This window comes from Heterocephalus glaber, unplaced genomic scaffold, assembly GCF_053883595.1.
Source record: "Heterocephalus glaber isolate CG9 unplaced genomic scaffold, H.glaber_assembly_v1.0 deba00001141, whole genome shotgun sequence".
NCBI classification, from domain to species: Eukaryota; Metazoa; Chordata; class Mammalia; order Rodentia; family Bathyergidae; genus Heterocephalus; species Heterocephalus glaber.
This window is the reverse complement of record NW_028258201.1, coordinates 2,568,990-2,595,626: the sequence shown is the minus strand read 5'-3', so window position 1 is coordinate 2,595,626 and position 26,637 is coordinate 2,568,990. Positions and strand designations below refer to the sequence as shown.

At 58.7% G+C, this 26,637-nt stretch overlaps 3 protein-coding genes across 14 annotated transcripts in view; 2 read left to right on the top strand and 1 right to left on the bottom strand.

Moving 5' to 3' along the window:
* Positions 1-26,637, top strand: part of Nudt3 (nudix hydrolase 3) — a 128,749-nt gene that overhangs the window by 84,699 nt on the left and 17,413 nt on the right. The window lies entirely within an intron of this gene.
* Positions 12,516-24,983, bottom strand: Hmga1 (high mobility group AT-hook 1). 8 transcript variants are annotated; one of them, XR_015451016.1, is made up of 7 exons: positions 23,294-23,482; positions 21,310-21,493; positions 19,223-19,306; positions 18,671-18,721; positions 15,926-16,087; positions 15,334-15,562; positions 12,516-12,832 (listed from the first exon to the last, which is right to left on the bottom strand). XR_015451016.1 is itself a non-coding variant. In XM_021259983.2 (6 exons), the coding sequence occupies exons 1-6, from the start codon at positions 23,335-23,337 to the stop codon at positions 12,785-12,787; spliced, it is 573 nt and encodes a 190-aa protein (XP_021115642.2). In that variant the 5' UTR covers positions 23,338-23,472; the 3' UTR covers positions 12,516-12,784. The 8 variants fall into 8 exon arrangements, 7 of the variants coding, with proteins under 7 accessions (XP_021115642.2, XP_021115644.1, XP_087066617.1 ...); XM_021259983.2 differs by lacking the exon at positions 15,334-15,562 and having other exon boundaries at positions 23,294-23,472; XM_021259985.2 differs by lacking the exons at positions 12,516-12,832; positions 15,334-15,562; positions 15,926-16,087; positions 23,294-23,482 and adding exons at positions 16,800-17,904; positions 24,632-24,983 and having other exon boundaries at positions 21,343-21,493.
* Smim29 (small integral membrane protein 29) lies at positions 14,527-16,666 on the top strand. Of its 5 annotated transcripts, none has more exons than XM_087210489.1 (5): positions 14,527-14,620; positions 15,627-15,752; positions 15,961-15,986; positions 16,144-16,249; positions 16,329-16,666. In XM_087210489.1, the coding sequence occupies exons 2-5, from the start codon at positions 15,702-15,704 to the stop codon at positions 16,392-16,394; spliced, it is 249 nt and encodes an 82-aa protein (XP_087066615.1). In that variant the 5' UTR covers positions 14,527-14,620; positions 15,627-15,701; the 3' UTR covers positions 16,395-16,666. The 5 variants fall into 5 exon arrangements, with proteins under 5 accessions (XP_087066615.1, XP_021115647.1, XP_012928254.2 ...); XM_021259988.2 differs by having other exon boundaries at positions 15,627-15,812; XM_013072800.3 differs by having other exon boundaries at positions 14,554-14,842; positions 15,627-15,812.

The following is a 26,637-nucleotide window of genomic DNA, read 5'->3' as shown; positions in this document are numbered from 1 at the left end:
TGCCCGTCTTCACGGAAGACAACTGTGACCACCAGCCTGGGCTGCTCCGCTGAAGCAGTGGCTGTTCTGCAGTGCCGCAGTAACGTGGTGAGGACTGAGCTCAGCCACCCTGCCGTCCCCGCTGCCCGCTGAGCCCTGTTGCCGGAGCCTGTGTCCTGGCGCTGTGGAGCCTCGGTCACCGCACACCTCGCTTGTACTGGCTGGCTCGGGTCACTTCTGCGCTCTTATGTCGGCTGTGTGAGGGTGACCTCACCACCCACGTCACCTGAGGTGTCACCTAAAGCAGTGAGACATCGGAGATTTTAAGGTAAAAATCGTACATTGGGGAGCACCAACTGCAGTCCATGAAAGATAGCTGTGGTCCGCACATCGTGTGGACGGAGCCTGGCGGCTGCGGGTGCAGTCTCCTTTAGAAGCCAGCAGCCCGGCTCCTTCCTCTGTCAGGGCAGCCACACGTTTGGCCCTGTTTTTACACTGACCCCCAAAGCCTGTGGTCAGCTGGTAACTTGCAGGGATGTAAGAAGCCTAACTGGCCACCTGGGAAAATGGTACCATTCACTCCCAGAGTAACCCTAGTTCCCTCAGAAATTATAAATAAAGCCAGACGTGGTGGCACACACCTGTCATCCCAGCACTCAGGAGACTGAGGCAGGAGGATTGCTGTAAGTTTGAGGTCAGCCTGAACTATGTATCCAGACCGTTTCCAAAAAAAAAAAAAAATTACTGAATAAAAAGAGCAAACTCATGTTTTGTGTTGCTTTTGGCATGCCGAACCCTGCAGTCACACAGTTCTGGCTGTCCTTTTACACTAAGCTTTTGAAGTAAGAGTCATGCCTCTCGGGCTTTATGTACAGTACTTTGGTGATCTGCAGTTTGTCCCCCTGGGGAGCGATCTCTCTGGGAGGCCCCACAAACTCAGAGTGAAGCAGGCCAGAGGGGCCTGGTGAAGAGGAGATGCTTTGGCTGGAAAGTTAGGTCTGTTTCTGGAAGGTGGGGAGAGCCTTGCTCCTGCCTCCAGCAGCCAGTTGTTTAATCACCCCAGGTTTCCTTCGGTTTACAGTCCCTGCTTGGAACCCCAAGACTTACCACGCTTCTTACCAGGCAACACCACCAAAGGCAGCACCATCCTTTCACCAGGTTGTCACTGTGGTGTCCTCACCACCCGTGCTCCACCACCCCCACCCATCCACCCCCCGCCCCAGGCCGGTGAAGACTTTGTTCCCCCACCTGCTGCCCTGCTGGCTATCCTGGGAGCTCAGCGGTGCTGGAAGTAGCTCCTCCGGGTTTAGAAAGGTCCCACCCAGGCCTTCCTAAGGATCGTAGGAATCTTTAGGAAGCAAAGCAGGCGCCTCTGTACGGTGCTGGGCCCTCTCTGTTGCTCTCCAGTGTCGCCTGCCTGCCTCCCGTGAACCGCAGGAGCAGCCCTGACCCTGCTGCTTTCCCCCTAGGGTTGAGCTCTAGCCTCTCACCTAACGCCCTGTCCCGGAGAAAGTGTGTACTAGTAAATGGCCCAGAGGACACCTGGCTTTGGTTCCTCAGTGTAACACGTGTGACTCTGGCCAGGGAAGGTCCAGGCCAGTTCTGGGGACCCTGCACAGAGGGGACCTGAGGCCTTTCTCAGGGAGCCCCCAGCCTGTGACCTGCCAGGAGTGTGCAGGAGGTCGGGAGCAACAGACTGTCTAAACTGCTACGGCTTGCAGGCGGAAACCTCTCCTCTCGCTCAGAGGGGTTTTGCCCAGAATTTCCCAACATGACTGTCCCCTCAGCAAATCTGACTTGCCTCCACTGCTTCGCTTAGCCGCCGAGCGCCTCAGCTGTTCCCGACCTCAAGCAGCAGATGCAGCCGTGCTGCTGAAGGGACAGGCAGGGCCCTGAGCCAGGCCGCAGAGGCCGTCCTAGTTAGGAGATGAAGCAGGCCTCGCATCAGAAAAGAAGGATGCTTGGAAACTGCCTGTCACCCGCCCAGGTTTGCCTCAGGGAGCGCGGCAGCAGCCCGAGCCTGGCGTGGCCAGCAGAGCCTTTACTTCGGGGCCTTCCTGGCACCCTTCCCGTGACGTGGGGGACAGGCTGTGCGTGGTGTGTGGAGTCCAGGTAGGGCTCGGAGGGCTGTCCTCACCACAGGCACCTCACTCCCTTCGTCCTGAGACTGTTGAAGTGTGAAAGGGTGAGCTCCAGCGTGCTTGTGCTGGAGGGCCGTGCCGGCAGGCGGGCCTCTGCTCGGGGAGCCTTTGCACTGAGGCACAATCTGGGCTGGACTAGTGTAGCTTTCCCAAAAGACCCGCGGCTCCAGAGCCTCCTATGGGGCACAGGCAGCTTGGCCAAGACGCCCCAGCCAGGTCCGGTCCTGTGGAGTTGAGACTGAGTCGTGGGGGTGCAGCTGGCAGGTGGAGTCACCTCTGAAGTGGGGCCGGGGGGAGCCCCGATCGGGGAGCCCAAGGAGGGGCAGGACCACCAGGTGTCTGCGCTGCAGGGTGAGGGGTCACCAACCTGTGGTTGTGTGGTCTTTTTTCCTTTACATCTTTGTTCGGTTCTGTTTTGCTGTCAGTGCCAGCCTGGCCTGGCACTGCATGGAAAGTCAGGCTTCCCTCTCTGCCAGGCGTCTGGACAGTGCTTCTTCCCGGTCACTGCCAGCAGTGGAATCTGGCCCGGAGAGGGCAGAAGGAAACCGTGTGTTCCTGTTTCCCTTTTCCAAGGCGGGAACCCTTGGCTGACTTCCCACCTCCTTCCCATGGGTGTGGCCTGCTTGCGGGGCCCAGCCTGAGACACAGGTGCCCGCAGGTGCCATGCCCTCCCCCAGGCGGCCCGGCACATGGCCCTTCACGTTCCTCCCAGCATGGCCCTCTGTGTGGTGCCAGAAGCAGGGGATGACAGCCTCCCCTGCAGTCCTGAGAGCTCGGCACTGCGCCAGAGCTCACTGCTCCCACATCCCATGACTTTCTGTAAAAACGAATCCTTAAGCCCATGAGCCTGCTGACCCTTCTGTGTGCTAATCAGCCGGTTTCCTTCCATGTGAGCTGTGTGGGAGGGAAGGGCTTTGGAGTTAGAGATTGTAATCTTGTGCCAACCAGTAAAAAGCAGTATTTCACACACATCCCGCCAGCGTCTGGTCTCTTCTTCGAGCCGTTTCCCGTGAGCCCTTGCTGTCAGTCTTCTGATGTCGCCACACTGCTCTGCAGGGTTCCCGGGGTCACAGAGGGCAGGGTGTGCAGTGAAGGCCTCCCGTCCCATGCTGGGAGTGGATGTGGGGTGCACTGGCACTCATCCTGCCTCCTCCCGCCAGCTCTGTGCCTGGGGCCCCAAAGGCCAGAAGGAGAAGGTGCAGCCAGGACCAGGAAGCACTGGGAGGAGTTGTTTGCTGTGTGTTTGGAGCCACACGGAGGGGACTCACGGGGGCACCAGGCAGGCAGCGGAGGCAGACAGCAGTGGGGAGTGGCCTCTGACCGGGCTAGGACAGGGAGCAGAGCATTCTGTGCAGTGAGCAGTGTGATGAGACTGATTCTGCAAAACACAAGACCGGGCTTCCGAGAAGTCAGCATGGTGGATGTGCTGTGCCCTGGGTGGGCGGTCCTGGGATGGCAGCCTGACCCCCAAGGGGCAGGGGAGCTGGGGAGGACTGGCCGCAAGCCAGGGCGCCCCCCAGCACACGTGAGGCTGTGCCCCCTAAGGAGCAGCCAGAGACCTCGGCGGCAGTGGAAGAAGGCTGCTTCCCGGGCAGGAGCCACCGCCCAACGCCACTTGTGTGCGTGCGTCCTGGAGCCCGCCTGAGTGTGTGAGGACCAGTGTCAGGCAGTGAGCCCTCACGGCGCTGGCTGGCTCCTCGGCCACAAGGGGGAAGCTGGGTCCCGAGCAGCAGTGCCCTGATGACCATGGCCCACCAGGGGCAGAGTCCCTTTCAGATGAGCAGGGCACCATCTTTCCCCAAAACTTGCATGTGTGGGGTGGTGGGTCAGTCTGGGTGGGGATTGAACCTAGGGCCTTTGCACTGAGCTGCATCCCCAGACTGGTTTTTTTTGTTGTTTTTTTTTTGGTGCAGGGGATCGAACTCAGATCCTTCTGCTTGCTCAGCAGGCGGCGAAACCACTGAGCCAAATACCTGGTCCTAAGACCGTTTTTGTTTTTGAGGTAGGGGCTTACTTTACCACCCAAGCTGGGCTCAGACTTGGCGATCCTGCTGCCTCAGCCTCCCAGAGTTCTGAGATTAGAGTCGTATTCCACCATGCCTAGCTCCCCCTAAAATTGCAATTCTACAGCCTTCCCTGTCCTGCTCGAGATTCACCCCGTTTACCAAAGGATTCTCTTTTCAGAGTCCAAGTACGTGATTAGACCGTAGGTGCTGATAAAATGACACGCTCGGGAAATCACCTCTGGCCAGCTCGAGTCGGGACCTGGGAGCTCTGAAGACTCCCTGCTGACCTGCTTACTACTTGGTCATTCTTACTTTTATTCTGGGGGGCAGTGCAAAGTGTGGGGTTTCCTACAGCCTCCGGGACTGGGCCTGGTCCGCAGAGGCTCCAAGTCTTTGGGCACGGCTGCCTTCCTCCCAGGGAGGGCGCCCGTGCACCCCACCTCCTGCATGCCTGCCTCTTGGCACCCTGCATGGTGCCTGCTCATGCCCAGGTGGGCCAGCTCCCATCCCTGGAGCCTAGCAATGGTGCCCAAGGCCTGGCGTCAGAGCCACAGCTGTGGTTGCTTCTGGTTCCAGGTGAACTTCGGCATAAGGAGTTTATTTTCTCTCCTTGGTCCTGTGACGCCCAGCTTGTATCTCAGCACTGAGGAGAGAGCCATGTGGCTGCGCTGTCTGTGTCCTGAATGCCAGGACACCCAGTCCTCAGAGGCGCCTGCTGAGTGACAGAAGGCACGGAATGGGAGAGGTGCAGCATGGGGAGAGCCAGCCTGGGAGCAAGGGATGTCGGGGAGCAGGGCGCAGAGGGGGTGGGACAGACACATCCAAAGGCTCCATGCTGTGACAGCTGGCAAGTGTCAGGCTGGGCCAGGGTGCCCGTCTAGGCCCAGCTGTGGACAAGGCCCCGCCCGCTGCTGAGTGTCCAGGCAGGCAGGGTGCTGGGTGTGGTGCACACGCCCAAGATCTCAGCTCTTCAGGGGCCCAGCCTGGCAGCCTAGTGAGACCTTGTCCCAAAAAATAAAAAGGTGTGGCACCCCGTGCCAGAACACAGCATAGAGCACCCTGGATCCCATCCCTAGCAACAAAAAATGTCACCAAGTCGGGGTGTGATCCCAGGGTGGTCAGAAGCTGTGTGGGAGATGCCAACAGCTGTGCCAGGTTTATGAAATGATACAAATAAGCTCACAGGAAAAGCAGCAGAGGTGTGAGGGCTCCTTCCCAAAGAAGGGGGCGGCATGTGCAAGGGGCCTGAGGCTGAGGGTGTGGCTGGCATGAACTTCGCTCGCTCCGCATTGGCACTCGGAACCAGCAGAGGCCTGGAAGCTCACACACACACACACACACACACACACCTGCCCCCGGCACTTCGACTTCCCAGCCTGTGATCCACAGGCCATGGGAGAGCAAGTGGGGCTTAGGGCAGTGGCTGCTTCAAAGGAACGAGGCAGGTTTGCTTCTAAAATCAGAGCTGCGCGTGGTGTGCACACCTGTGATGATTGCCCAGCACCCGGGGAAGCACTGGGTTCAAACTCAAGGACAAAAAAAAAGGGGGGAAAAAACAAACCTAGGGATGGGGGATTTAGCTGAGTGGCGCCACCCCCTGCCTCGCAAGCACAAGGTCCTGAGTTCGATCCCCGGTACCAAAAAGAAAAGAAAACCTATAGTAAAGTGCCAGGGATGTGGAGGGTAACATGGGCCCCGCCAGATGCCCGGCTCCAGGAAGCCCTGCGTCCCAGCAGCAGCCGGACAGGCGCTGAGCAGAGTCGTGGGCGGTGGCAAACGGGACAATGGGATAGGATGGAGCAGGGCCCAGGAACAGACCCAGTTACGAGGACTGGGCCCGGGCCAGAGGAGCTGGTCGCGCGTTGGGAGCTGCACGCACCTGCACAAACGAAGCAGTAAGGTCAGATCCCTGCCTCACCCACCGTGGAGATACATTCGTAAGTGTGAAAAATGAGTCCTAAACCCACCCACCCCCGTATGGGCTCAGGACCTTGCACTTGTGAGGCAGGTGCGGTGCCACTGAGCTAAATCCCCAGCCTTTTGTTTCTGTTTTTTGGAGAGAGGACCTTGCTATGCAGCCCAGGCTGGCCTTGGACTCACACCAATCCTCCTGCCTCAGCCTCCTGAGTGCTGGGATTACAAGTGTACGCCACCATGCCTGGCTTCAAAGTCATAAAACTTTGTGAAGAAAATAGAAATTAAGAAAAATACTCAGGGCAGGGGATTTAGCTCAGTGGTGCCACACCTGTCTTGCAAGCACAAGGTCCTGAATTCGATCCCCAGTACCAAAAAGGAAAAATACTCAGGGCAGCAGAAGGGAGGTCAGACCCGGAGGCCGTCCTCCACCAGGCAGCAGGGTCTCAATCACTGCAGACTGCAGCGTGGTCAGGGCCAGCAGAGACCAATGCGATGGAGCAGGGGCTGAGCCTCGGGCTGCACCTGGTCCCTGGGGGCCCTAGGACGGAGTCCCACATCTCCCATCACTCGAGCCACAGCTTAGGCACTGAGTTCACCTCCCGTTACTGTGACAAGTGCCCGAGGTAATCAGCGTACAGGGAGGGGGTTTATTCGCTCTCACCTCCTGACCGCCGTGCCGTGCCTCTGGCCTGGTGCTTGATGGGACAGAACTGCTCACCTTATGGCTGGGAAGCATACAAGAAAAAGCCAGGTATGGGGCCGCATGCCTGGAACCCCCACAATCTGGGAGGCTGAGGCAAAGGGATTGCAAGTTCCAGCCCAGCCTGGGAAACTTTTTTTTAAAACAGTGTCTCATTGAGCTGCCCAGGCTGGGCTCAAGCTTGTGATCCTCTTGCTTCAGCCTCCTAGAGTGCTGTGAGTACAAGTGTGCACCACCACATCCAGTTCCAGTCCTCCTTTTTACGGTTCTGGAAAGAAGCACAGTCAGAGGGTCTTTCACCAGCGCTGCCCTTTGGAGCCCTGAGTGGAAAGTGTAGACTGCTGGCCGTGCTGGGAACCACGGGCTGCTGCTGTCTTTGCTGGTATGCAGTTTTTTATTTGTTATTTTGGTGGTGCTGAGAATTAAATTCAAGGCCTTCACACTGAGCTACATCCCCATCTTGCTCCCTTTTCATATTTTTTTTTAAATTTTGAGACAGGATCTTGCTAAGTCACCCAGACTAGGCTGCAGCTCATAATCCTCCTGCCTCAGCCTCCTGAGTGCTGGGATTCCAGGTGTGTCGCACCACGCCTGGCTAGGAGTAAACTTGATCCAACTGAGGAACAGCGAAGAATCTGTCCAGGTAACCACAGATGGCGGAGGGGAACAAAAGTCACACAAGTGCACAGGGGAAGTGCTGGAGACCCCTGCAGTCAGGTTCCAGTCCCCACCTGCCCAGGATATGATGCAGGCCTGAGGGAGAAACAGACTAAGAGACAGAACTAGGAGAGAAAGCGAGGGCCAGGACGACCAATGCCAGTGCAGCCAACAGGCGCGGGCCAGTCCCAGGCACTGACTTTTATTAGCAATCAATTGGGGTAAAGGCACCGTATGGTTTCTATGGAAATTTATGTAAACCAGGCTCAGAAAGGACAAGACAAAGCATTCTCGAATTAGGAACAGAATAGAAAAAATATATGATTGTAATTAGAACGTTGTCCTAGTCTGAAGGTTTTAGTTGTGGGAATGGAATTTGGGTGCGAGTCACTCTGACCTCGGCACATAGGCTTCAGCCAGACTCACTTCGATAAACAAGGCAGTCGTGGGGTTGACTCTTCACAGCCTGCCTTGGGCAGGATCAGTGTTAAGGTCCTCTGCAGGAAGGATGGGGAGAGAAGGTAGACTTCCCGGTGCTGGAGTCGGAAGCCGGGCCCTCTGCTGTCCAGCAACTGCCCCTTCCTGGAGTTTTATTGGCAGGGCCTTGCTGGGTGCCCGGACTAGGCTTGGGCTTGTGATCCCCCTGTGGCGCCCCCTCCTGCATGTCCACCCTGGAGATGGGGCTTCTGTCCCCTGTTCACCAGGGAGGAAGGTCAGGGTGAAGGGGAATGGTGGAGTAAGAGTCCTGCAGGCCCCGTCCCGAGCCTGGCAGTGGGTTTCTTTTGCTCTTTTTTCTCTAGTTCCTTAACCTGTGAACTTCTGTTGTAGCCTTGAGATGTTTAGGTATTGAAAGATACACGTTTCCCTCTGTTACTGCTTTTACTGCATCTCCTAAGCTTCGGTATGTTTTCATTGGCTGCAAAGTACAGTACTGTATTTTATAATTTTCCTAATGCTTTTCTTCTTTAACCCATGGGTTACTGAAGAGTATATTGCATGTGTGTGTTGGTTTTTTTTGGTACCGGGGATCAAACTCGGGACCTTGCACTTGCGAGGCAGGCGGCGGCACCACTGAGCTAAATCACTGGCCCGAAGAGTATATTGCTTACTTGCAACATATTTTTTAAATTTCCAGTTTTCCTTTTGCCATTGATTTCTGGCTTTGTTCCATTATGGTCAGAGAAAATATTTCATATGAATTTCAGCCCTTTAAGTTGTATAGAGAATTTTATTAATAGGGGACATTGGCCTGTGATTTTCTTGGTGTCTTTGGCATTGGTATCACAGCAACACTGAGCTAGAAGGAGTTAGGAAATGTACCCCATATAGTGTTTTGGGGGTTTTGTTTGTGGTTTTTGTTGTTATTTTTGTTTGTTTGTTTGAACTCAGGACCTTGCGCTTACCAGGCAAGCACCCATGCCACTGAGCTAAATCCCTGGCCCTGTTTGGGTTTTTTTTTGGTGCCAGGGATCGAACTTGGGTCCTTGTGGTTGCGAGGCAGGCAGCAGAACCACTGAGCTAAGTCCCCAGCCCCCCTGTTTGTTTGGGGTTTTTTGAGACAAGATCTCTCACTATGTGTCCAGGCTGGCCTTGACCTTGAAGAGATCCTCCTGCCTTGGCTTCCCGAGTGCTGGGATCACAGGTGTGTGCCACCACACCCAGGCTCACACACAGTGTTTTTGGAAGAGATCGAGAAGGATTAGTGTTAATTCTCTTTCAGATGTTTGGTAGAATTCACCATTGAAATATCCAGTACTGAGGGCCGGGGATTTACCTCAGTGGTTCCGCCACCTGCCTCGCAATCACAAGGTCCTGAGTACGATCCCCAGTACCCTCCCCTCAAAAAAGTACTGTGCTATTCTGTATTGAGAAGTTTTTCAATTCCGTTTTTTTTTTTTTTTACAAGTAGGGTATTGAGCCAGGCATGATGGCACATACCTCTAATCCTAGCACTTAGGAGGCTGAGGCAGGAGGATTGCGGTGAGTTGAAGGCCAGCCTGGGCTACAGATTGAGATGCTATCAAAAAAAAAAAGGAAAATAAGCCTCCCAAGTGCTGAGGTCACAGGTGTGCCCCCCCCATGTCTGGCCATATAGCTCAGTTTGAAGACCCTGGCTTCAATCCCAAATACTGCCCCCCAAAATATAATATCACAAATTAAAATACTCTCGTTAAACAAAAAGGCAAATGTGTTTAGCATCTCACTCCTCGAGACTGATTGAATAGCTCAGTGAGCACCATTCTAGATGACTTCTTGATATCTCTGTACATAAATGCATTTTTAAAATTAAAAAACTGGCTATATGTAGTTTTTTTTTTTGGTACTGGGGATCGAACTCAGGGCCTTGTGCTTGTGAGGCAGGCGGCAAACCACTGAGCTACATCCCCGGCCTATATGTACTATTTTGTAACCTATTGTTCAATCGACAGAGTGTACTGGCCACCTTTTCACCTCAGTGAGTTCATATGGACATCATGATCTCTCCCTTTTCTTTTTCCTTCACACTGGAGATGAACTCTGAAGCTCTCTACAGCTGAGCCACATCCCCAGCCCTTTTGATCTTTTTGAGACATGGTCTCACTAGGTTGCCCAAGTGGGACTTGAACTCATGATCCTTCTGCCTCAGCCTCCCCCGGTGCCTTGCCTAGTCACGGTCTCCCTCCTGCTCTCCCAGCATCTGCATTGCATCCCACAGACTCGGGAAGCCGTGTGCAATCATCTTTCGGAGCTGACTTATGGTGATGAGCTCTGTGGCCGTCCGTGTGGCTGAGGTGTCATGGTTTTGTTCCTCTCCACAGCGGCTGCTGCGGCCTCGTCATGTCCCGTGCTCTCTGCGTGGTCCACTGTGCGGCCAGCGTGCAGGCTCCTGGGGTTGCTGACCCTGACCCTTCCTCCCCAGAGTGGGACAGCTGGGTCCTGTGGTGGTGGAGAAGGTTCTTTTTCCCTGTATCCTCACCAGCATTTTCTTTTCCAGTATTGGATTGAACCCAGGGCCTTCCTACCGTGCTACATCCTCAGTCCTTTAATTTTATTTTTCATTTTGACACATTCTCACTAAGTTACCTAGGCTGGATAACTTGTAATCCTCCTGCCTCAGCCTCCAGAGTGCTGGGATTACAGGCGAGCGCAACACCACCTGGCTGGTTTTTTAAAATTCGGACTGGAGTAAGGTGAAATCTCAGAATAGTTTTTATTTGCAGTTCTCTAATGGCTAAAGATGTTGAACTTGTTTTCTTTTGGCATACTTACTGGCCACTTGTTTTTTTTTTTTTTTTGGTACCAGGGATTGAACTTGGGTCCTTGCACTTGCGAGGCAGGCAGCAGAACCACTGAGCTAAATCCCCGGGCATGCCACTTGTTCTTTTGAGAAATTTCTGTTCAGTTCAGTTGCCCACTTACTGATTTGGCTGTTTGACTTTTTTGAGTTCTTTATATATGCTAGGTACTGATCCTGTGCTACAAGGGTCACTGGCAAAGGCTCTCCCATCCCGTGGGCTGTTTCTTCAGTGTTTCCTTCATTGTGCAGAAACTGGAATCTGATGTTGTCCTATTTATTAATTCTTGCTATTATCCTTTGCTACTGGAGTCCTAGTCAGGAAGTCTCTGCCTGTCCCCGTGGCTTCCAGTGTTTCCCTCCATTTTCTTCTAGCAGTTTCAGAGTTTCCGGTGCTCTACGTAGGTCTCCAATCCATTTCCAGTTGACATTTTGTACAGGGAGAGGGACAGGGATGTGGTCCTAGTCTTCTCATGTGGATGTCCACTTTTCCCAGCTCCCTTTGTTACAGAGGCTGTCTTTTCCTGGATTTGTATTTTTGAGTGCTTTTTCAAGAATCAGATGGCTGGCAGGGCACGGTGACACACACCTGTAATCCTTGTGGCTCAAGAGGCTGAGGCAGGAAGACTGCAAATTCAACCCCAGCCTAGGCAATTTAACAAAACCCTATCTCAAAATAAAAAATTTTAAAGGAGGAGAGGTAGGGATGTAGCTCATTGCAACCCCCCTAGTTCTAACCCCAGTACCACTGAAAATTAAGAAAAGAAAAGAAAAATAAATAAATAAGACAGAAAGGGAGAAAGCGAGAATCAGATGGGATAAAAATAATTGAAGAAGAAATAATTTCCAAAATCTTTCCACACTGTAGATGACTACAGACCTGCATGCAGATACAGGAATCACAGTACAGAATCATGAAAAAACTATGCCAAAGCATCATAGCCAAACTGTTCCAAACCAGTGAAAAAGGTGTTACATACAGAGAAATAAACTTACCGACATCACAGGATACAAAATCAACATTTACAAATCAGCAGCTGTTCCATACACCAATAAGGAGCTGGCAGAGGGAAAAAAATCTCTCTCTGGGTTTCAGTTTGGATATGCTATGCCTACAAGTTCTTTTCTCCTTTCACACCTACTCTATTGTTTATCCCACTCAGTTTTTGTCTGACACTAATTTTCACCTATAGTTCACCTTGGGTCCTTTAAATAGAGTATATTCCTAAAATTTTTTTTTTTTTTTGAGAGAAGGCCTCTATATGTAGTTCAGGCAGGCTGGAACCCTTATGTAGCCCAAGCTGGTCTTGAACTCATGGTGATCCTTTTGCCTCAGCCTCCCTCCCAAGTGCTGGGACATAGGTGTGTGGCACCTACTTTTTTTTTTTGGTACCAGGGATCAAACTCAGGACCTTGCATTTGCGAGGAAGTGGTAGCACCACTGAGCTAAATCCCCGGCCTCTTAACTTTTCAAATATATGGAACGAAATCACAATACAGTCACTATAATGTCTTCTGGTGGGTGTACATTCCACGTCAGTTCTAGGATACTCTCAGTTGAATGATTGTTCTCATTTAAGAATTACAGTTTTCCTGCCTCTTTTGTGATACCTCTGGCTATTCTGTGTGTGTGTGTGTGTGTGTGTGTGTGTGTGGTACTGGGGATTGAACCCAGGGCCTTCGCACTATGCTACAGCCCCAGCCTTTTTTATTTTTTGAGAGAGGGTCTCACTAAGTCACTAAGTTGTCTGGGCTGGGCTCAAACTTGCCATCCTCCTGCCTCAGCCTCCCAGAGTAATGATTCTACAAATGCATGGTCACACCCAGCTCCCTCTGTGTACTTTTTAAAAATATTCTTAATTTTATTTTATTGGTACATTTTAGGTATACAATATAATGACATTCATCATTGGAAATTTGCACCTTCACATAATCTCTCTTGGTTCTTATTTTTCCCCCTTGCCCTCCCTTCCCTTCAACCCCTCCGTCCACTCTGTGTACTTTTTAATGGGTCTGTTTTTAATGTTGCTAAGTATTTTAAGTTGCACGTTGTTGGGAGCTAGGTATTTCTGCATGCCGTACTTCTTCTTGATCTTGTTCAGGAATCCATTCAGTTACATAAAAACAGTTTGGTCTTTTCTGACCTTGTTCGGTGGGCCTGGAGGAGGAGGACAGAACGATGGGAGGCATTAGGAGGACAAGACGCCCTGGTCCCTGCACCGAGGACCGCAGCCTGGATAAGGAGCAGTCAAAACTCCAACAGGGCTGCTGGCCATGCCCTGAACACCTGTAGACCCAGCTACTCGAAAAGCTGAGGCAGGAGGATCACACTTCTGAGGCCAGCCTGGGCAGCTGGAGAGACTCTGTCTCAAAATAAAAAATGAAAAGGCGTTGTAGCTCAGTGGTACACTAGCACCACAATAAATAAATAGAGAAATAAGGACATAAATAAAAATGCAAGAGGGTTGTGGATGTAGCTCGTCACTCCCTGGGTTGAATATTCAGTACTGAAAAAGAGAAAGGGAAGGAGGGGGAAAAATGCACAGGGTAGTGCCGACCCCTGGCCTTCCTGCAGGCATGGAGGTAGAGGCTCCCGTCTGTGCTCAGGGTACTGGAAGGGACCACCTGTCTCCTGGCTGGTCAGGCCGCACCGCTCAGGGCCTCAGGAACTGGGGTCGCTGCCCCTGCCCTGCTAGGCAGCCAGTGCCCAGCAGGGCTTGGCTGTGCGCACCCCACAGCGGCCGGGCTTGAACAGGCCAACCTGGGCTGAGGACCGGAGGGCTGGCCTGGTTCAGATGCCACAACCTTGGTCCTTTGGTGGCTTCCATCCCAGCCTGGAGGTTTTCTGATCATTTGTGATTTTAGTGTGGGGAGGAGGTTCTGGTTCAAGAGTTGCACATATACAAACGTAAGAAGACACATGATGTCTCGTTCGCTGTGCCTCACTTCTCCCAGGGTAAAACGATGCCCATCACGAACACCGACAGCGGTGCTCCCCACCAGCCTTGTTCTCCTTGCTCCAGTGTGTGCCACTTTAATGATTAGACCAAGAAAGCTGTGGCCCAGGGTCACCAAACTTCCTGGGACCCACAGGGCTTCCATCCTCTGCCCCACCCGTGTCCCCTAGACCGCAAGGAGGCCAGCAGGAGGCACTCAAGGTTGAGAGCATGGTGCGTGCTAGGCTCCTCCCCCGTGTGTCACAAGCGCGGAGACTGAGGGCCAGGGAGGGCAGGGGGCTGGAGGCGGCTGGGGGCTGCCCGCCTCTGGCCCTGAGCACAGCCAAAGGCCGGTCAACACACCCTCCTGGAGGCCTAGAGCCTGGGCTCACTCAGCGCGGGGCCCATGCCCTAATCTCGCTACTGGGGAGGCTGAGGCCGAAGATCCCAACTTCGAGGCCAGCCCTCACAATGAAGAGACCCTGTCTCAAAATAAAAGGACGAGTGTGGGTCAGAGGTAGGGCGGTCTGCGCTTGACCTCCAGTACCGAAGATTTAAAAACAGCCAGGGAGGAAGGTGTCGCACCCCGCGCTCCAGCCGCAACCAGCGAGGCGGGGCCGGGATCAGCATCCCACCCCCGCGCAGGCCGCCCGGGGCAACCAGCGAGGCGGGGCCGGCATCGGCATCCGACACTCGGACCCCTGCGCAGGTCGCCCGGGGCACGCCGGGAAACTGTGCCCAGCGCAGCCCCACCCGCCGTGCAGCTCTCCACCGCCCCCTGGCGCCGCGCGTGGGACCCTGCAGGGCGGGCCCCCGCCCCCGCGCCCCCCATCCCGCCTCGCGATTGGTCGCTCCCTAAGGCCCGGGCGGCCGCCTGCTGCCACCGGATTGGCTGCGCACCGCCGGGTCCCCGCCCACCACCGAGGTCCTTTGATCACGCGCCCGCGGGCTCTTCCGGGGCCTGGGAGCCAACCCAGGGCGTTGCTGTCCTCGGGCTGTCACGGCGGGAGGTAAGGCATGGCCGGGTTGGATGGGCGGAGAGCGCCGGCGCGGCCCACGCCTGGGGATGCTGGGACCCCAGGATGCCCAGGCGCGGGGCGGCCCCGACGCCCCCGCCCCGGCTGAACCTCCCGCGCCGTGGGAACCGCCTGCCGCCCGCCGCCGCCGCCGGCCAGCCAGCCAGCATCCTCGGAGCGGCCCGATGCCCTCCCTCCTGGCCCTCCGCCTGGCCGGTGAGCTGCCACCGGGCACCAGCCGGCCAGAGCCCCATGGACGTGGGGCAGGCAGCTTGTACCTTGCCTCTGCCAGAGATCCGGGCGAACCCGGGTCAGGGCCCTGGCCAGGTCCGTGCAGCCGCCCCAGGGTGATCTCCGCTTCTGTCCCTGAGGCTGACCCTCTCCCCCGCCGCCTGTCAGCCCAGGCCAGCAGGGGAGGACCTGGGTGGAGCTCCGGGTGGGGACCAGAGCAAGGTGACATCATCTGGAAGAGACAGACCATCTCTTCCTACTCGTCCACACTGGCACTTGAGGCCGACTGGGTTCAGGAGCTGCAGGCTGGCTACAACAACAACAGTCACAACAACAGTTGGTGACACCCGGGACGAGGCGGACGCAGCGCCCAGGCATGAGGCCCATAGCTGAGTGTAGGGACCGGACTAGGATAGCGGCGGCCCTTCCGATGCTCCCACCTCGCCCGGGGCGCGTGCAGGACCCTCTGTGCTTACCAGTTTGCGCCCCTGGATCGGAGCCCTGGGCAGGAGCAGCACTAAGTCTTTTCCTGGTAGTTGAGTCTTGCAGGAGCGGGGACCCACCCGGATTTAGGGCAGGAACTGGGAAGGAGCCAGGCCCGGACCTGGGTCCTCTCTGGTGCCTTTTTCACCCAGGATTTGCCCAGCTCTGGAGGGTGCCTCTGCCAGGTGTTTGACTTGGGACGGTTTTTATCGACCTCCAGCTCTGGGGAGGGACCCCGAGACGGGCTGTCGCTGCAGGTGCAGTGGGTAACCGCTCCCCCCTGCAGGGCTCCTGGTGGAGGCCCCCCCGAGGCACCGCTGCCAATGCTGACCTCCCAGCCCTCCCTCCGGCCACCGATGTCATGAGGAACACCACGGTGCCCAGTGCCCCCCGGGCCGACAGCGACTCCATGGTGGGCTATGTGTTGGGGCCTTTCTTCCTCATCACCCTGGTCGGGGTGGTGGTGGCTGTGGTAAGGAGCCCCCCATTTACATCCAGACACCACACCTTGGCCCAAGTAGGGCCTGGGCAGGCCTGGCCAGTGCACACGGCTGCCACCTGTCCTGGAAGGGTGGGGGACCTTACCTGGGGCAGCTTCCACAGTGCCGTTTCTGTTCCAGGTAATGTATGTCCAGAAGAGAAAGCGGTGAGTGTCCCTGGTCCTCTGCTGGCATGTGATGCCCCTTGGCCTTCGCCTGTCTTGTCCCACCTCGACCAGGGAAGTCCCTCTGTCCGCCGTGTCCCTGCCTGGGGGAGGGGAGGCCAGGCCGTCAGGCGTCTGATGCCCCCACCCTGTCCCCCAGGGTGGACAGGCTGCGCCATCACCTGCTCCCCATGTACAGCTATGACCCGACCGAGGAGCTGCACGAGGCCGAGCAGGAACTCCTCTCAGATGTGGGAGACCCCAAGGTGAGCGTGGACACCAGGTGGGCCGGTGGGGTTCCCCAGTGGGCTCTGCTGACCCGAGGCCTGGCTCCCTATCCCCCAGGTGGTGCATGGCTGGCAGAGTGGCTACCAGCACAAGCGGATGCCCTTGCTGGACGTCAGGACGTGATTTAGGCCCCTGGCCCCACTGCCAGAGGGTCCTGCAGCTGCTTTCTCTCCCACTGTGCCACCTTGCTCCCCTCTCCTGGGGACCGAGCCCCCCAACCCCTGCACTGATGGCTTCCCTTCCGGGTGGGGGACAGGTCAGCTCTGCTTCCTCTAGCCAGCCTGGACCTTTTGTCCATCTCCAGGGCTTTCAGCTGTTTCCATGGTGATGGTGCCTGAATGTATAGTATTCAGAATATATAGTATTTTGTAAATAAAATGTTTTGTGGCTAAGAACCTGGCTGACTTCTCAAGAGGTGCCTAAGCCACCTCTCCACTGACCTGCAGGGGCCACTTTCTCCCACATCACGAGTGATGGGCAGGGGCAGCACCCACCCTAAGCTGGGGCACACACAGCACAAGACTGCACTCCAGAAAAGGATATTTTTTTATTCAAGTAACTGCAAATAGGAAACCAGAGGGGGAGCCCCAGGCTGGGACGAATAATGGCCACCCTCCCCAATGGAACAGGGGGAGCTGGTGGCCCCTACACCCCTTCCATGGTCGACACGGGCCCCTCCTCACTCTGCTGCAGCATCCTAGGGGCAGGGCCCCACCTTCCCTGGGACTGGGGTACTCCACACCCAGCCTGGGCGCCCCAGCCCGCCCCCGGGTCTTGGGGAGGGAACAGGGCAGAAAGGGCAGGTGATGAGGATGAACATCTGGCGCTGGTGGCAGCAGCAATGACAAATGTCTAAGAATGAAACATTGAACAAAAACCAACACAACTGTCCAGAGGTAGTTTGTGAACAGAGGAAAGATGGAACCAGAACCTTGGGGGCGGGGTGGGGGGGAGCTCTGGGACCAGCACCCCGTGGATCAGCAGCCGCAGTGGAGGGTGGGTGTGGGCTGGGGCCTGGCCGCAGGCTGCTGCCACAGGAGACCTGGGGCTCTCGGGCAGGTGCTCTCGTTTTGGGGGGACAGGGGGGCCCAGAGGACGGGGCCTCTGGCTCCTGCTCCTTCCTGTACCCCAAGGGGGTGTGTGAGCCCTACCAGGTGACAGACCATTTGGCAGGGGCGTTGGGTGACTGAGCACCCGTCCACTGGCTTCGAAGGCTGCTGCCAGCACAGTGGGGTGCAGCATGTCAATGAGATGGGGCTGGGGCCCCTTAAGGCCAGGGGAGCCCTCCCAGACCCCCAGGGGAAGCAGAGGGATCAGGCGGAGGAGCAGAAGGGGCCCTAAACCAAGAGCACGGAGAGCAGAGGGAAGCGGGAGGCGGTGCGGCTAAGCGGACGTCAGCCTTGTCCGGGAGGGCGGCGGGCTGCTGGGGTCGGGCCTGAGGTGCTGCTCCGGACAGGCCGGCGGCTGGTGTGCGGTGTAGTGTGCGGGACAGGGCAGGACGGTGCGGTGCGTGGGTGTCGGGCCTGGGGCGGGGCGGGGCGGGGCCAAGCTGCCCGTCCCAGAAGGAAGCCGCTCATGGTCACTGCTCCTCCTCCGAGGACTCCTGCGAGATGCCCTCCTCCTCCTCCTTCTCCTGCGGGGGGCAGAGTGGACAGAGCTGGGCCCTCCTCCGCCTGTCGCCCCCGCCCCGCACGCCCCCACGCACAGAAGGGAGATGAGTCAGGGCTGAGTGTGTGGTGACTCAGCAACCTCCATGGCCGCACTTCATTCATAAAAATGCAGAATTTTAAAGGAGGGAAGAAACCACACAAGCTCTGCTCTCAGAGCCAGGAGCCAGGAGCCAGGCATGGGCCAGGGGCCCCTGGGCAGGAGGGCAGTGCCTGGCTGCACCCAGGGCCAGGCGCTTGGGCAGGGGCAGGGGGCCTCCACCAGGGGACCAGGTGCTGGTGGCCACAAGGGCAGGTGCTGGGGCCGGGCGGCCCGGGGCTGACCGCTGGGCTCGCTCACTGGGCGGGGAACGTGGGGTCACCACAGGGCCCCAGGGCCCCACGGCCCCCGTGCCAGGTACAAACTCCAAAACAACTTGCTTCCTGTTACTCACGGGGGCGGCCTCCAGAATGGCTCCTCTGCAGTCCTTCCTCTGCCCAAGAGGACCCTCACAGGGCCAGGCCTTGCCCCTCTGGTCTCCCCACTCCCCTGAAGTCACACTGCACTACAGGGTGGAGGAAGCCGCACAGCCCTCCCGCCCTGCGCAGGTGGGGCAGGACCTAGCCTGGTTGCTGTCTGGGTCCCCGGCTGCCCCTTCCCCTCTGGGCCAGGACAGCAGCGCCCAGCCCTGCAGGGGGCACAAGCCAACAGCCCGGTCCACCCCAGCACTCAGGCAGGGCCCAGGCACCTACCAGTTTTTTGGGTCTGCCCCGTGGTTTCCTCCCTGGAGCCGTGGTAGTTTTCTAGAGGGTCAAAGAAACATGCCCAGGTCACAGGTGCTGCACAGGCTCAACTCCACCTGGTGCCCGTGCCCGGCAGGGATGGGGCGGCCCGCCCAGGTCCAGCCTCACGACTAGCCGGCCACATTCGCCCCCCACCCAAATACACCCCTCGCCCCCCTCCACCGTGACTGTGACTCAGAGGATATGAGTCGTGTCTTTAAAAAAAACAAAACAACTTCTCGGGGCTGAGGCCTCGGTGAGTCTGGCCCTCCCCGGCCCCACCCTTTAAGGCCCCAGGGACCCCAGGACAGAGGTCCAGAGCCCAGAGGTGCTGGAGGCGGTGGCAGAGGCCGGGTCCCCACGGCCTCACCATTCCCCAGGCCAGGAGCTGCACAAAGGGCTTCTGCCTTGTCACACACAGACGTGAGCGGCCCGCTGCGGTCACCCTGCCTTGGCCACCGGGCCCGGGGCCGCAGAGCTGAGGCCCCGGGGAAAGGAGAGGGGCCCCGGTTCAAGCCTCACCCGGATCTTGGCAGCACCCTTGTTTTTGCTCCCCTTCGGTCGGCCCCTCGGTCTCTTAGGCGTTGGCACTTCACTGGGCTCCTTCTGCAGGGACAGAGGGCAGTCAGGGACAGCTGCCGCTCCCCGGCCTTCGCCAGCGCTTGGCCCCAGCAGGGGACACAGGCCCACAGCCCGGTCCACCCCACCACTCAGGCAGGGGCACGGGCCCCTGGGGTCCCGGGCTCAGCAGCCGCCTCTGCAGAACCTCCGCTTGATTCCAGGGACAAAGCGATAGGAAACCAGGAGACCTCTAAGAAGGGGCTGGGCGTGGGAGCAGAAGACACTGTCAAGTGGCCTTGTCCACACTCCAGTTTGGCCACTTAACATGCTCAACGCTGGAGCCTTGCTTTCCTCGCCTATAAGGCTGTCGCAAAAATCCAATCACCGATGACTCCAGTGTCCAGGGACAGCCTTATTTGTCACCTGCCCCCATCAGATACATGCTGGAGGCTGCAGGGACCCCCGTCTTCACCCGCAATCCCAGTCCCGTCCAGGGAAGACGGATTCTGCCCAGAACACAGGGGCAGGGGTCCCCGCTCAACGCACTCCCGAAGCTTCAGCAAGCCCAAGGCAAAGTAAAAGGGGGCTGCATAACACATAGGAGCTGGGCAAGGAGAAGCCCCCAGCCCCACTCCCAGGGGCAGCCAAACACCAGCCCCTCCGAGCACCAGCTTCCTGAAGCTCCAGCTCCACCTGTCCTGTTCCCGGACCATGGAGGGGAGCACCAGGCTGAGGGTCACTGCCACACCCCCGACACTGTTTCCTGGGCCACCCAGTCTTAGCCCAGCCCAGGAGCAGTCTGGCCTGGGACCCCAAGGTGGCAAACCACAGAAGATGCACGACCAGTGTGCAGAGACTTCTGGCTCTGCTCTTCAATCCCACTATGTGGCCCAAGCTGACCTTGAAGTCGGTGACCCTCCTGGTCAGCTCCCCAGTGCAGGAACGCAGGTGTGCAGCCTGACACCTGGGCAGTGCGGATCAACTTTCATGGCAATGGACAAGAGCAGCGATGTGCGCTCGTGAATCTTATGATTAATATACAGGTACTAACATAAATCTGCCTACCTACCGACTGCAAGGGACGTAGCTCAGCAGCAACAAGAGCGCCTGCCTAGCATACACAAGGCCCTGGGTTCTATCCCTAGCACCCCTGAAAAGTAGTAGTAAACATGTATGCATGGTGTTTTTACAGTACTGGGGCTGGAATGTAGGGCCTTTTGCACTGAGCTACATTCCCCAGCTCTTTGTATTTATTTATCTGTTTTTGGTACTGGGGATTGAAGTTGGGTCCTTGTGCTTTCGAGGCAGGCAGTGGAACCACTGAGCTAAATCCCTTACCATGTATTTCATTTGAGACAGGGTCTCACTAAGTCACCCAGTCTGGGCTTCAATTTGTGAACCTCCTGCCTCAGCCTATCAAAGAGTGCTGGGATTAAAGGCATGTGTCACCATGCCCAGCTTTTTCAACCTTTGTTAGTTCATCTTTACTATCAAAAATAAAATCAGCCAGAGATTTAGCTCAGTGGTTCTGCCGTCTGCCTCGCAAGCACAAGGTCTCAAATTCTATCCCCGGTAGCAAAAAAAAAAAGACTCAAAAAAATAAATAAAGAAGAAAAATAAAATCATAGCCAGGCACAGACTGAAGCAGCCAGGGCAGACCCTCACTCAAAAGTTGAAATAAATTTTTAATAAAAATTGCGGGCAGGCTGAACTACAGAGCGAGACCCTCTCTCAAAAAAACCAAAACAACAAAAAGGGCTTGAAATGTAGCTCAGTGTCAAAGCCTTGGGTTCAATCCCTAATACTGCAAGTAAACAAATGAGTGAAGGGAACCAGGAGTCCTAAGTGACCGGGAAGCTGAGGGTGGTGGCTTCCCACAAGCAGACCCCCAAGTTGCTCCATGGCCTGGCCTCAGCCCCCACTCCTGGGCAGGCAAGGTGTGGGGAGAGGAACTCTGTCCCCCTGAGTTCACGCCTGTCCACACCTTCTCAGTTGCCAGGCATGTCCCTAGCCCAAAAGGTAAACTGAGGCAAGTCCGGGACACCCACCTGACTCCCGACCAGCGCTGTCCCAGGACTCACCGGACTCACTGGTGGCTGTTTGCGTGGCCTGCCCCGGCCTCGCTTCTCAGTGCCGTCCTTCTCCTGCTTGGAGGCCAGGGGCTGGCTGGACTTCGAGCTTGACTCACTCATCTTCCTTCTCAACGGGGCAGTTGGAGCGCCGGCTGGGATGCTGCAGAGAAGAAGTGGTTTCAACACGGGCACCCACGGGCCCAGGTGTCGAACCCCCAGGGCCTGGACTCTGGCTTGCACCCCCTGAGCACTGCCACAGGGCGGGGCGGCCGGCAGTTGGCCTAATCAGCTCCTTATCTCCTCCGCAGAAGGGCGCTTTGTTGTCCTGCCCAACGCCACCCCCAGAGGGGCCAGGGTGGTACAGGGTGCACAGCCAGCCCAGGCTGGGCTCGGGGTATGGCTGCCAGGGTCCAACACATCACTGGACCCCCTCTGAGCCAGCTGCTGCATTCTCTCCAGAGAAAACTATGCCAGGCAGCTTGGAGGGGGACCAGGGACCTCGGGATCTGCAGCTCCTGAGCTGATGGCACCACACGCCTGCCACGCTCAAACTCAGTACCCAATGCCAGGGGCAGGTGGCACAGGTGGCGGGGTCAGGCCCACCTGAGGCTCTTTCCTAGGGCAAATCCTTGACTCAGGTGGGGATAATTGAGGGCAAGCAGGGAGATGGCTGACTCTGCAGAGGAGGGGGGGGGGCTTAGAGAGTCCTCTTCCCCACCTGAGGTCAGGGGTGACTTCCTACTTTATTTTTTTGGTACCTGGGATCGAACTCAGGTCCTTGTGCTTGTGCAGGAGGCAGCGAAACCACTGAGCTAAATCCCCGCCCCTGGGGCGATTTCTTTTCAGGATCACTTGCAGGAGGACCAGGGGTTCAGAAACGGTCCTTCCACAGACCCTGGCTGGCTCCCCAGGGGCCTGGGAAGGTTCTTTTCTAGCTCTCTACTAAGGACTGATGGGTGCAGCACTGCAAGGAGTGCCTGCAGTCTACTTGGGAGGCTCTCTCTTCTGGAGACTTAGAAAGGACACCTAACCAAGTGGAATCCCAGCACCCAGGAGGCTGAGGCAGAAGGATCTCCAGGCGTTTGAGACCAGCCTGGATCATATAGCAAACCCATCTCAAAAAGACAAAAAAAGGGACGTGGAGGGTCTTTCATTTCTCCAATCGGTCCCCTTAATCTTAGTTATTTCTCCAAGTTTCAGGAAGGTGGGATCTGGCAGGCCTAAGGCCCCACACTTCTCTGGAGGCCACAGCACTCCCACCCCTCAAACTCCATCATCTATCTGTAACGGGGGTGCCTGCCTCAGCAACCCCCAGGCCTCTTCATACTGCGCAGGGACCAGGCTGGACTTGTTTCATAAAACTTCAATGACAGATATCTTTGCTCTCATCGAGACGGGATCTAGACCATTTAAAGACAACTTTTCTTTCCTTTTTGCCAATTGAGGCAATTTCCAATTTTAACCCAATGACAGAAAAACATTTTGGAAACTCGTGATTTTTGGAGGGCTCCCAGCCCCCATCCTCAAGCACCCAGAGACCCTCCAGACGGCGGGACTTTGCTATTTGATAAGATTTCAGCCTCGGAGACCCTTTCAGCAGGGTGGTTGCTGATTTATCCTGCTCCATCATTAGTGGCTTGGTCTCCTCTGTAATTACAGGCAGTGATTAGAATCTTCTATTACACCACAGGTCCCCCTTCAAACTAAACATCAAAATTAATCAGCTAAATGAGCGCTGACCTCACAGAGTGCCCACCTCGGGTCCCTCAAGGGGGTTCCAGTTGAGCAGGGCCCGGTGCTGGGGATCCTGGCGGGTTGTCGGGGAGCTCTTGTGCCCTCTGGTGCTGCCCCCACCCCTCGCTGCTGGGGACCCACCCGCCCCTCCTCTCGCCAGGCCCCCACGGTACCGAGGCCCAGGCCTGGTCCAGGGGAGAGGCCAAGAAGCGCTTGTCTCTCCCACCTGTTTCTGGACATCAGGGAGGCCTGGCTCGCAAGAAGCCACATTTAGAGCCCAACCCCAAGCCCTCAGCGTGTATTAAGCCCGTGTAGGCCTTACGTCGGCCACGGTGCACACACGTGGCCCTCAGCCTCACAGGCGTCTAACACCCGCAGGCGTGACCTGGCGGGGGAGAGCAAACTATGAGCGGCCTCATTATTAAAAAAAAAAAAAGTGGCCCAGAGAAGCCTGATGCGCGGCCCAAGGTCACACAGCAAGTTGGTGAGGCGGATGGGGCGGGCTGCCGGGGCCCCTCCCGCCCGCCACTCCGGTCACCGGCGCGCCGGCTCGGACCCGAGGCCGGCGACGCTGCAGCGCCCGGGCGACCGTTGCAGGGCGGCGGGGGGAGGGGCGCGGCCGCCTGCAGGCGCGGGAAAGCGGCGCACCCCGACCGCATGCCCCGCCACGCGGGTGCACCGGCCCCACTTCCTGCCAGAGGGGGCACCCAAGGCGCCTCGGGCAGGGACCCGGCGCCCGGAGCCCCCCGCCCCCGGGAAGCGAGCCCTAGGGAAAAACCCCAGAAACGGGGCGTCAGGGGCGAGTTCCGACAGCGCCCGGCGAAGCCGCGAAACCAGTTTGTGGGGGCGGAGGGCAGGCCCGGCCGGGGGCCCGGAGGCGCGGGCCGGGCCGGAGGTGGGGTCGCGGGGCGGCCGAGCCCTCCGGCGCCCCCGCACTTCGGAACTTCTCTCGCGGCGGCCGAGGCGGCGGGGGCGCTCGGCCGGGCCGGGCCTGGCCCAGGAGCGGAGCGAAGCGGAACGGCGGCCGCGCGAGGTGCACCCGGCGCCGCGGCCCCCTCCCCCGCCACCCTCTCCGGCGCCCGCGGCCGCGACCCTGTGCGGCGCCCTCCCGTGCCCCGGCCCGCCGCCCCCGCGCCGCGCGGCCTCCCCGCCGCCGCCCCGCGCCGCGGGCCTGGGAATAAAGCGGGCGGCGCGCGCGGCGGCCCCGGGCGGGAGGCGGCGGCGGGGCCAGGGACGACTCACCGCGAGCTCGGCCGCCGGCCTGCAGTGCGCGCGGGGCTGCCGGGAGCGGCGGTGCCGGGGAACGGCCTGGCTGCGCCGCCGGTCGCGAATGCGGATCTGAAACCGGGGGAGGGCACAGGCGCTCGGCGCCCGCCGCCGCGTGCTCGCCGCCCGGGCCCCGCGGGGTTCAGACCGCGCACCCGGCGGCGGGGACCGCGCGGCCCTCCCCGAGGATGGCGAGGGCCAGGAAGCTGGGCTCGGCCCGTGCGCGGCCTCAATAAATAAATAATTTAATTAAATTATAGATAGAAAAAAGAAGCCACCGGAGTGGCCGCGAACTCACGCCTTCTTGGAGACGCGCCAGCGCCAGAAATAGCCCCGGCTCGGAGTCCCAATTAGAGGAGCGCAGCCCCGGCTCAGGGGAGCTTAAAAAGAGCGACCCAGGGGCAGGGGGACGGGCCCGCCCGCGCCAGCCGTGTCACGGGGGGCGGGGACATGCAAATGAGCCCGGGGATTTAAAAGGGCGCCCGCCCGCCTGCCGCGCGGGTGGGTGCTCTCCGTGGGAGGGGTGTGCGAGCCTCGCGAGGGGAGCCCGGCCGCCCGCCCACTCCCCACGGTTCCGCGCGGAGGGGACGCAGGGACGCCCGTGGGCGAATCGAGGAGGAGCTTCTCGTGCAGGCGGGGGTGTCCTTCCTGCCTGGCTCGGGTGCGGGACGCTCGCCTCCGGGGGCCTTCCGGGCGCGTGGGCCTGGCCCCCCGTGGGGCGGTGGAGTGGGCGGCGCTCGGGCTGCGGGGGGTCCGCGCGGGCGGGGGGTGGAGAGGAGTGCGCTCGCTGGAGCGTTCTGCGGCCTACTGGCCGCCCCTTTCCGCCCGGATCGACGGCTCGTAGATTTCCCCGGGGCGGACAGGTGTCAGCATGTGCGTCCCAGCGTCAGCCCGCTGGTGGCTGGCTGGTGAAATGCAAGTCTTGTGAAATGCAAACGTGAAACTTGGGAAATCTGAAGTGTGTCAGTGCCTCCGCGGCCCCCAGCCAGCCGTCACCGAGGTGCAGCCTTCAGCAGCACACGATTGGCCCATTCGCAGGTACACCGGAGGGCGGAGTCGCTCCTTCAGGTGGCCTGGGAGGTGGCTGGGGACCCGCGGTCCTGCCCGCGCCCGGCCCCTCCGTGCGGACTTTACGGAAACGCAGGCTAGGCCAGACGTCGGCTGGAAGCGCTTGGAGGGCAGGGGCAGGGCGTGCGCACGCCGTGTCCCTCGCAGGCCCGGCCAACAAAGACTTGTTGCGCGGGCCGAGGAGGAAGCCCGGTGGAAGATGGCGGGAGCGGGGCGCACTTCCCCGCGCCCGGTCCCCGAGGCGGCCCTCCACACCTCCTGTGATGCAGGGAATCGCAATGCGGCCCAGTGACACGGCCGTGACTCATGTTTTTCTCTGCTCCCCTTTTTCCTCCCGGGTCCGCCGAGGGCCCGGCCCGGCCCCCCTCCTCTCCCGGGGTCGCGCGGCGGGGGAGGGGGCGCCAGGCGAAGCCCCGCGCGCGGGCGGGCCGGGCCTCCAAGTTTCAGGAATGCCTCAGGAATGTTTCCGGTGGGGGCGGGGCGCGCGGGCAGCGGCCCAGCCCCCACCGGGCAGAGGCTGGCGCTCGGGGCGCGGGGCAGCACGTGCTCGCGGTGGGGGCGGGGCGCGGGCGGGAAGGCGCGGGCCGGCCCGGGGGGTTGGGTCGGGGCGGCCTCCTGCGCGCCCAGGTGCGGCGCGGTGCCCCAGGAGTCCCCGGGCCGCCCCAGGAGGGGAGAGGAAGTCCCCGATGGGCCGCCGGAGGGGAGGGGAGGCGAGGCCGGGGCGCGGGGCCGGGCAGGGCGCGGAGGAGGGGCGCTGCCCCTTTGTCTGCAGCCGGGTGGGGTGGGGGTGGGGCGGGGTGGAAGCGCGCGGTTCCCTCCGTCTTTGTGCCCCGCCGCCGAGCGCGCGCGTAGTAGGCCACGAGCAGAGGGGACGGGCGGCTACCGAGTTGCGAGCCCCGGGCCCTCGGCGGCGAGGAGTGGGGCGGCAAATCTTCCGCTCCCGCCGCCCAACCCCTGTCCCGGGTCTCAGGTCCTGGTCCGGCCCGGGCTGCCCCCCTTCGACGGAGCCCTGCTCAGGGCCACCGAGCTGCTAGGCCCGGTCACGATCCTGCAGCCTCTTCCCTCTCCCGGGACTCGGCGTCCCCGTGTACCTCGGGGCCCTGTCCGCAGGAAAGGAGGAAGGTGGAACGGAGAGCCCAGTGGGCCTTGGGAAACTTGACCAACTTTTTAAAAAATCCCATTTCTAGTGAGCCGAGTTGATCTTGTTTTTTTCGCACTCTGACTTTCCCCTCGCCC

What these genes read in the sequence shown, in the direction of transcription:
- Hmga1 (XM_087210490.1), bottom strand. Translation starts at nt 23,337, where the DNA reads ATGTGGCTTCTTGCGAGCCAGGCCTCCCTGATGTCCAGAAACAGGTGG. An exon ending in ACCCCCTTGAGGGACCCGAG is followed by an intron (nt 21,494 to 23,089) that starts GTGGGCACTCTG and finishes TCTTCTCTGCAG; the next exon opens with CATCCCAGCCGGCGCTCCAA. An exon ending in AGGGTGCTGCCAAGATCCGG is followed by an intron (nt 18,722 to 19,222) that starts GTGAGGCTTGAA and finishes TTGACCCTCTAG; the next exon opens with AAAACTACCACGGCTCCAGG.
- Smim29 (XM_087210488.1), top strand. Translation starts at nt 14,693, where the DNA reads ATGCCCAGGCGCGGGGCGGCCCCGACGCCCCCGCCCCGGCTGAACCTC. An exon ending in TCGGGGTGGTGGTGGCTGTG is followed by an intron (nt 15,813 to 15,960) that starts GTAAGGAGCCCC and finishes TTTCTGTTCCAG; the next exon opens with GTAATGTATGTCCAGAAGAG. An exon ending in CAGATGTGGGAGACCCCAAG is followed by an intron (nt 16,250 to 16,328) that starts GTGAGCGTGGAC and finishes CCTATCCCCCAG; the next exon opens with GTGGTGCATGGCTGGCAGAG.